The following is a 9693-nucleotide window of genomic DNA, read 5'->3' on the forward strand; positions in this document are numbered from 1 at the left end:
TTTCACTGTAATGTCTGCACCTGTTGTATTCGGCGCATGTGGCCAATAAAATTTGATTTGATTTGATTTGATTTGATCAGCCCGGTCTCATAGACTAGACGTAACATAGTAAAAGTAAATCCGGGGACACTCAGATTGGTACGGTATGTTACCTTTGGTACGGTATGTTACCTTTGGTACGGTATGTTACCTTTGGTACGGTATGTTACCTTTGGTACGGTATGTTACCTTTGGTACGATATGTTACCTTTGGTACGGTATGTTACCTTTGGTACGATATGTTACCTTTGGTACGATATGTTACCTTTGGTACGGTATGTTACCTTTGGTACGGTATGTTACCTTTGGTACGGTATGTTACCTTTGGTACGATATGTTACCTTTGGTACGATATGTTACCTTTGGTACGGTTACATAACACAGAAGGTTGCTTAAGGCAAAAACGAAAGGAGGGTGGTTGTTCGGGGTGGATTGGTGGGCGTATAACGCGAACGTCTAGCAACCCAAAGGCTGCGTATTCGAATCTCATCACAGACAACTTTTAGCATTTTAGCAACTTTGCATATACTACTTAGCATGTTAGCTAACCCTTCAACCTATAACCCTAACCTAGCCTTAAATATGTATAATTTAGCTGAAAGCAAAGTCCTGTCTCTGTGGAAACCATGGTTGCGTCCCAAACGGTAACTTATTCCTTTATATAGTGCACTACATAGGGATTAGGGAATAGGGCTCCAATTTGGGACGCAGACCAACTGATTAGAGGTAGACTTTGTCCTGGGGGGACATTTACAGGAAGAGAAGGATCCGGAGCCCTGTGTAAGAGGGAAGGTGAGTAGATCTGAGAGTAGAATTATACTACAATCAATATGCTCAAAGGATTTGTCACACCAACTGCTGTTGTAATATTAAACGTACGATGCATGTCAGTACCTTCAAAAACTGTTGCCTTATCAACAGCGGTGGGTTATTCCACAGTGGCAAGGGAGGCGTTGCCTTATCAACAGCGGTGGGTTATTTCACAGTGGCAAGGGAGGCGTTGCCTTATCAACAGCGGTGGGTTATTCCACAGTGGCAAGGGAGGCGTTGCCTTATCAACAGCGGTGGGTTATTCCTCAGTGGCAAGGGAGGCGTTGCCTTATCAACAGCGGTGGGTTATTCCACAGTGGCAAGGGAGGCGTTGCCTTATCAACAGCGGTGGGTTATTCCACAGTGGCAAGGGAGGCGTTGCCTTATCAACAGCGGTGGGTTATTCCTCAGTGGCAAGGGAGGCGTTGCCTTATCAACAGCGGTGGGTTATTCCACAGTGGCAAGGGAGGCGTTGCCTTATCAACAGCGGTGGGTTATTCCACAGTGGCAAGGGAGGCGTTGCCTTATCAACAGCGGTGGGTTATTCCACAGTGGCAAGGGAGGCGTTAGAGTTGGATTTTACCTAGATGATTTACAAATATATTTGTATTTTTAGAGTCCATCATTTTGCTACAATTGCTAGTGCTTTTCTCTGAATTTCACTGATCATTCAACACGATCATTGTGTCTATCAGTACAGTATAAGGAAGAGGAAGGTTTATTGCCAGTTAATGACGCAGGTACATTTCTCTGTGTGTGAATGAATAGGACTCATTACCTGGCGATAATCTTTTGGGAGGGTAACATGGATCAATCTAAAACAAGCAGTGAAGCCCAACCTCCAACGCCCTACTCTCAGGACTATAGGCAACAGAACCCCTATGGCCAGCAGAACCCCTATGGGCAACGGAACACCTATGGGCAACAGAACCCCTACGGCCAGCAGAACCCCTATGGGCAACGGAACACCTACGGCCAGCAGAATCCCTATGGGCAACGGAACACCTACGGCCAGCAGAACCCCTATGGGCAACGGAACACCTATGGCCAGCAGAACCCCTATGGGCAACGGAACACCTACGGCCAGCAGAACCCCTATGGGCAACGGAACACCTACGGCCAGCAGAACCCCTATGGGCAACGGAACACCTACGGCCAGCAGAACACATATGGTCAAAACAACTATAGTCATCCCCACTATGGTCTGAACGTTGGCCCTGGCAACATAGCGGTGGTCTCTCCAGCGGGTCCGTATGACGACATGGGTCAGGGTCATCCTGAGGACCAGCAGCAACATTCGGCTCCTCCACTGCCACTACAGGCTGACTATTCCACTGGGCTGGGGGACACCGGCTGCTTTGATGACAAAGCTATAAGAAGAGGTCAGTCAGTGTCTGCGTCTGAAATGGCACCCTATTTCCTATATAGTGCACTACTTTTGAACAGCGCCCATAGGGTTCTGCTGAAAAGTAGTGCACTATATAGGGAATAGGGTGCCATTTTGGAACTCAGACAGTGTTTTTTTTGGGGGGGGTTGGCGTCCTCGTATCATGATGATCTGGAGCCGCATCAGTCCTCGAAGAGTAGGGGTGCTGATTTAGGATCAGTTTTGCCTTTAAAGATCGTAATTAATAAGATCGTGTGGACAGGGTGAACCTGGCCCTAGACCAGCAAACCCTACTGTGAGAGGCTTGATGCAAACGGCCCCTGGCGCTATTGATTAAACAGGTGTTGTGGTGAATGCGACTGTAATGCTCTGCTCCATGTTATTGTGGGCCTACGGTAAACTAGTGGGCCTACGGTAAACTAGTGGGCCTACGGTAAACTAGTGGGCCTACGGTAAACTAGTGGGCCTACGGTAAACTAGTGGGCCTACGGTAAACTAGTGGGCCTACGGTAAACTAGTGGGCCTACGGTAAACTAGTGGGCCTACGGTAAACTAGTGGGCCTACGGTAAACTAGTGGGCCTACGGTAAACTAGTGGGCCTACGGTAAACTAGTGGGCCTACGGTAAACTAGTGGGCCTACGGTAAACTAGTGGGCCTACGGTAAACTAGTGGGCCTACGGTAAACTAGTGGGCCTACGGTAAACTAGTGGGCCTACGGTAAACATCGGCTCACAGTTAAGGGATTTGTTTCCACAGGCTTTATAAAGAAGGTGTACCTGACTCTGATGTTTCAGCTTCTGCTCACCTTTGGAATCATCTGTGCCTTTCTGTATTGGTGAGGCACTGACACTTTCATCATCACTCCATTTACAGTGTTCGACACTGAGTGTTACCCAACTTTAACACTTCAACACTTTAAGTGTTACCCAACTTTAACACTTCAACACTTTAAGTGTTACCCAACTTTAACACTTCAACACTTTAAGTGTTACCCAACTTTAACACTGCAACACTGAGTGTTACCCAACTTTAACACTTCAAGTGCCACCCAACTTCAACACTTTAAGTGTTACCCAACTTTAACACTTCAACACTTTAAGTGCTACCCAACTTCAACATTTTAAGTGTTACCCAACTTTAACACTTCAACACTTTAAGTGTTACCCAACTTTAACACTTCAACACTTTATTACCCAATTTGAACACTTCAACATTTTAAGTGTTACCCAACTTAAAAGTGTTGAAGTGTTAAAGTTGGGAAAACACTTAAAGACTTCAACACTTGCAGTTGCCCAACAACTTTGAAGTGTTGAAAGCAGTTCCTGTTAGATTCCATGTTCCATTTTCAGCTCCCACAACGCCACAGCGTTATAATAATGTACCTAGAAAGAATGTGTAAAACAGAGAGATGAAATGTTCTCTGTAATTACAGGGAGGATCTGAGGGTCTGGTCCAGGAACACCTACTGGTTTTCTTACTCCATGATGTAAGTAACGGCAAACACTGAATCCTTTAAACATCTCTCTGCTTTGACTCCTGGGCCAGTAATCAGAAACCTTCTCAGAGTAGGAGTGCTGATCTAAGATCCGATTGGTCTTTTAGATCATAATGAATGCCATGACACGGACACGGGACCTGATGTTAGATTAGTGCTCCGACTCTGAGTGGCTTTATGAATACAGGCCTCTGATATCTAAACTATGATATTAATATATTGTATTGGTGTCTCCGGAACAGGGCAGTGGTGCTCGTTCTCATAATAGCCTTGTCCTGTTGTGTCAATTTACGTCGGAAGGTCCCGCTCAATTTCATAGCCTTGGGACTGTTTGTAAGTATCCATTCCAAGAAGGCATCAATCAATGAAAAACGCGTTGGTTGTTTTTTTTCTGACCTTTGTGTTATTTTTTCCCCGTGTAGACCATTGCAGAAGGTCTACTGCTGGGCTCTGTGACCGTGTGAGTACTGTATGCCTCTGGAGTGAACCTGGTGTACTTGCTCTCTGCTAGACAGAGTAAATCCTTTATAAACCAGCAGCTTTATATGTCACCTGTCAGTCAAAGTGAACTCACGCACATGGCGGTTTGCAGTATAAGCTTACGCCTAAACCATTATTCCACCAAAAGGAAACCTGACTCTTAATACATCCAGTGATATTTCAGCGTAGGGGTTGAAAAAAAACTCTGGTTTTTCTCCAACCAGGATTTCTGGGAATTTTGGGAAAAGTTACAGAAATTTTGCAACCCTATTTTCAGTGAAAGATGACAGTTTGGTTTGTGTTGTTGCAGGTTCTATGAGGCGGACGCTGTTATGTGGGCTGTGGGCGCCACAGCACTGGTCTCCCTAGCTCTGAGTGCCTTCGCCATGCAGTCCAGAGTACGTCCTCTCCACAGATATAGAAAGATGGCACACCTGAAATCCTTGTAATGGCCGTGTTCTGGTGAAAGCACGGGCAGCGCCATTTCTGGCTATATCTTAAAGTAGTCAATTTCCTCTCCTTCTACTTGTGAGTGTGTACTGGCAATCCATAAAGAAACAACAGCACGCTGCATATCACCATCTACTTTTGCGGCAGTGTGTACAGTCTGAACAGGTGTAAAGCCAGGTTGGTGATTTACTGCCACCTGCAGTTATGGAATGCTTGCTCAGGAGTTTAAATCATTGGCTGACCCCCTCCTGATGACCTGGATGGAATTCTGTGATCTTCTTAACACATAGGGAGTCTCACCCAAATGGCTACTTCTAAAATGGGGAGAATCTCAATAGCGTTTCCTTGATTCCTCGCGTCCTCTCTCTCCTCGCCTCCTTCTCAAAACCCATTGGATGACAAGGTCAGAGGTCCCTCCTTCTCAAAACCCATTGGGATGAGAAGGTCGGGAAAGGGCGGGAGCTCTGACCTTTTCATCCAATGGGTTTTGAGAAGGAGGCGAGGAGAGAGGACGCGAGGATTCAAGAAAACGCAATTGCACATTTTCCCACCAGAGGGGTGTTTCCATCAAACTGACTTGTTCCGGACAAAAGGCTGTGTGTGATGAGATGTGGCACATAAATAAATAAAACACTTTTGCGGTTTAAGTTCCCATGAACCAGACAAAAAAAATCTAAGTTAAATGGGTTTCCATGCATTTTCAACTCTACCGATGGTTTTGTCTCAAAAACTATTGCAATAATATACCAAACTTGCCCAAACTGGTTTTGGAGCATTCATTAGACAGTTCGCTGATGAAGTGGACAGAGTAGGTTATATGATGAGATATGGATAAAAGCCAGACATTTTTTCTTTTTGATAATTGGCAGCCATACGGCCCATATTTCTGTATTTTGAAAGTAGCATATCTTGAAAACTTGCTATATCAACAATAGACTAATGAAACAAATACCGAAATATAGTTTTTGGGTGGAGTTTTGCTTTAAGCACCATAAGTTATGAAATACACTGAGTATACCAAACATTTGGAACACCTTCCTAATATTGAGCTGCACCCCCTTCTGCCCTCAGAACAGCCTCAATTCGTCGGGGCATGGACTCTACAAGGTGTCAAAAGTGTTCCACAGGGATGCTGGCCCATGTTGACTCCAATGCTTCCCACAGTTGTGTCAAGTTGGCTGGATGTCCTTTTTTTGGGTGGTGGACCATTCTTGATACACATGGGAAACTGTTGAGCGTGAAAATCCTAGCAGCATTTCAGTTCTTGACACAAACCGGTGCGCCTGGCACCTACTACCATGCCCCGTTCAAAGGTAATTCAATATTTTGTCTTGCCCATTCACCCTCTGAATGGCACATATACACAATCCATGTCTCAATTGTCTCAAGGCTTAAAAATCCTTCTTTAACCTGTCTCCTCCCCTTCATCTACATTGATTGAAGTGGATTTAACAAGTGACATCAATAAGGGATCATAGCTTTCACCTGGATTCACCTGGTCAGTCTGTCATGGAAAGAGCAGGTGTTCTTAATGTTTTGTATACTCAGTGTATGTTAGGCATAAAGTTCATAACTTATTTCATCTGTCTATAAACTCCACATGCTTTTCCACGTCGTGGTGGTAGTAGTAGTGTCTACAACTAAACATATCGCGTGACTCCAGGTCCATACAGAAATGGTTTGTCGAGATCGATGTGGAAGAACTTGACTGGCCTGCAGAAAGCCCCTGACCTCAACCCCATCAAACACCTTTGGGATGAATTGGAACGCCGACTGCGAGCCAGGCCTAAATCGCCCAACATCAGTGCCCGACCTCACTAATGCTCTTGTGGCTGAATGGAAGCAAGTCCCCGCTGCAATGTTCCAACATCTAGTGGAAAGCCTTCCCAGAAGAGAGGAGGCTGTTATAGCAGCAAAAGGGGGACCAACTCTATATCAATGCCCATGATTTTTGAATTAGATGTTCGACGAGCAGGTGTCCACATACTTTTGGTCATGTAGTGTACCTTAGTTGAATGCACTGACAAGTGGCTCTAGTTAAGAGCGTCTGCTAAATGACTAAAACGTAGCTTACTAGTCTACCGTCTTCCCTAATTTATGTTATAGTGGGACTTCACCTTAGCCAGTGGGGGCTTGTGGGTGTTCGGTTGGACTCTCATATCCTTTGCATTGTTGTGTGGAATCATGCGATCCCAGGTAAGTCAAGCCATTTCACAGGTATACCAGTATGTAAAAAAATATTTAAAAGGGGCAATCTGCAGTTTTAAACAATAACAAAGCCACAACCTGCCACTGTTTTGGTAAACAGCTGATGAATGAGTCTGGAGAAATGTAACCACTCTCAAATTCATAGACAGATCTAAGGATGCAAGGACTGGCCGATAATCAAATGTACCTATCGCAGATTGCCCCTTTAAAACACAGTATTTCATATTATGTATTGTATTGGAGATTGAAGAACATTAACTATGTTTCCGTTTTAGAAATACACTTGTTCAGAACTAACTTAGCGTTGTGTTTTAATCCATAGTACCTCTACATTGTGTATGCTTGCCTGGGGACCTTGCTATTTTCTTTGGTAAGTAACATTCTTCCACCATCTGTTCTATTGCTATTGATTTGGCCACCTTCATACCACCAAGCAATAAACGTTAAGAAGCTTTGGAATGGTCACCCCATGTGGGTTTTTAAAAATGAAAAGCCGTTTATGACTCATTCTGTAAGCAGGTAGAAACAGTGATGTATTTTTGTAGCAATAGAACAACTGATTTTGGTGTATATATATATGTTTTTGTCTCTCTCCAGTACCTGGTGATGGACACCCAGCTGATACTTGGTGGGAAGCACAAATACAGCATTTCCCCAGAGGAGTACATCTTTGCGGCTCTCAACCTGTACCTGGACCTCATCTCTCTGTTCACTTTGCTACTGTCACTGATTGGACTCAGCCGTTAACTTAATACATTGTCTTACGTCTGATAGCGCAACAAAGCCACCTGCCCTGATCCGTTGAGGAGGAGTTACACCACCTGTCGAAGACGATGCCTTTTAATATGGATCAGCGTCAAAAGAATTCGGCCAGAGAAAGCACTTCCATGTTTCGTATTCTTTGATGTATAAATTACCCCATTGACATTCCATGTTATGCAACTCAGTGCCTTCACTAAGTATTCACATCCCTTGATTTTTTTCCACATTTTGTTGTGTTACAGCTTGAATTTAAAATGGATTAAATTGACATTTTATGTCACTGGTCTACAAAACAATACCCCATAATGTCAAAGTGGAATTATGTTTTTAGAAATGTTTACTAATTGATTAAAAATGAAAATCTGAATTAAAAAGTTGTCAGATATTATTCATCCTAATCAGACAGTTTTTTTTTTTTTACATGGACGATACATTGGAGATTATTTAAGATAAGTACTGGAAACAACAGAACACTATGAAAAATCTGGGAAACAAGGCCTGGTATTCATAGCTGACTTTGAAAAGGCCTTTGATAAAGCACGACTAGAAATTATATTTAAATGCCTGGAATATTTCAATTTTGGAGAATATCTTATATAATGGGTTAAAGTTATGTATAGTAACCCTATGTGTAAAATAGTAAATAACGGCTACTTCTCAGAAAGTATTCAACTGTCAAGAGGAGTAAAACAAGGTTGTCCACTATCGGTATATCTATTTATTATTGCCATCAAAATGTTAGCTGTTAAAATAAGATCCAACAATATCAAGGGGCTAGAAATCCAGGGCTTAAAAACAAAGATGTCATTGTACGCTGATGATTGTTTTCTTTTAAAATCCACAATTTGGATCCCTCCACAGCCTCATAAAGTTGGTTGCAATTTCAGTTTAATCCACCAGAAAAGACAGAACAAATATTACGGTTAAACTCAAATATACTAATTGATAAAAAAAAAAGAAGCTATATTTTTGGAAATAAATGTTTAAAAACGGTCTAATCTTTGTAAATGATATAAATAGGAGTGGTGGAGTTGTCACACATGCAGCTACCAAAGATATATGGAAATGTCTGCTCTACTCAAAATTACAACCAACCAATTGCAGCATTACCACAAAAATGGAAGAGGCAAGTGGAAGGGGAAGAAAGTGAGGAGCTTGTCTGTCGGCATTAAAGACCTAAATCGGTTAACGGAAATTGTGATAAATAAAAAAGTATACCAGTTTAAATTAAGCACCACAAAATGTACAGCTGTGCCATATATATTGCAAAATAGTTGGGAAGAGATTTTCGATGTACCGATTCTATGGCATATGGTTTATGAACTGATTAACAAAACTATGTCGGATTCAAAACGTTTAGTTTTTCCATTTAAATTATTATTCAAAATTCTTGCAACCAATAGAATGTTCTATATATGGGGGATACAACCATTCCAGCTCTGCAGACTTTGCTGCAAAGAGACAAAATCATTAGATCATTTGTTTTGGTACTGCCCATATGTAGCTTGTTTTTGGTCGCAGGTTCAGGAATGGCTGAAGAAATGCAACATTTACCTGGAGCCAACTCTGCAAATAGCACTGCTGGGTGATTTGAAATGTCATAGTCAATCGATGAAAAATATAATAATGCTCTTAGCAAAAATGTCTATCTTTAATTTACAAACTGCAGAAACTATTCGAATAGAAAGGTTCAGAACTTTTGTGAAACATCACAGCACAGTTGAAAAATATATGGCAAATAGGAAATAAAACTGGATGGGTCTTCAGAGATACAGTGGGGAGAACAAGTATTTGATACACTGCCGATTTGGCAGGTTTTCCTACTTACAAAGCATGTAGAGGTCTGTAATTTTTTATCATAGGTACACTTCAACTGTGAGAGACGGAATCTAAAACAAAAATCCAGAAAATCACATTGTATGATTTTTAAGTAATTAATTTGCATTTTATTGCATGACATAAGTATTTGATCACCTACCAACCAGTAAGAATTCCGGCTCTCACAGACCTGTTAGTTTTTCTTTAAGAAGCCCTCCTGTTCTCCACTCATTACCTGTATTA

General features: G+C 42.4%; 1 protein-coding gene across 1 annotated transcript; it reads left to right on the plus strand.

Moving 5' to 3' along the window:
- The first annotated feature begins 784 nt into the window (after positions 1-784).
- Positions 785-7999, plus strand: LOC311116284 (protein lifeguard 3-like). The gene is made up of 10 exons (XM_084191386.1): positions 785-831; positions 1618-2231; positions 2994-3072; positions 3670-3723; positions 3975-4065; positions 4155-4192; positions 4523-4610; positions 6769-6858; positions 7193-7240; positions 7468-7999. The coding sequence occupies exons 2-10, from the start codon at positions 1655-1657 to the stop codon at positions 7615-7617; spliced, it is 1215 nt and encodes a 404-aa protein (XP_084047512.1). The 5' UTR covers positions 785-831; positions 1618-1654; the 3' UTR covers positions 7618-7999.
- Positions 8000-9693: the final 1694 nt, after the last annotated feature.

Source organism: Coregonus lavaretus (genome assembly GCF_964263955.1).
Source record: "Coregonus lavaretus genome assembly, contig: HAP1_SCAFFOLD_601, whole genome shotgun sequence".
NCBI lineage: Eukaryota > Metazoa > Chordata > Actinopteri > Salmoniformes > Salmonidae > Coregonus > Coregonus lavaretus.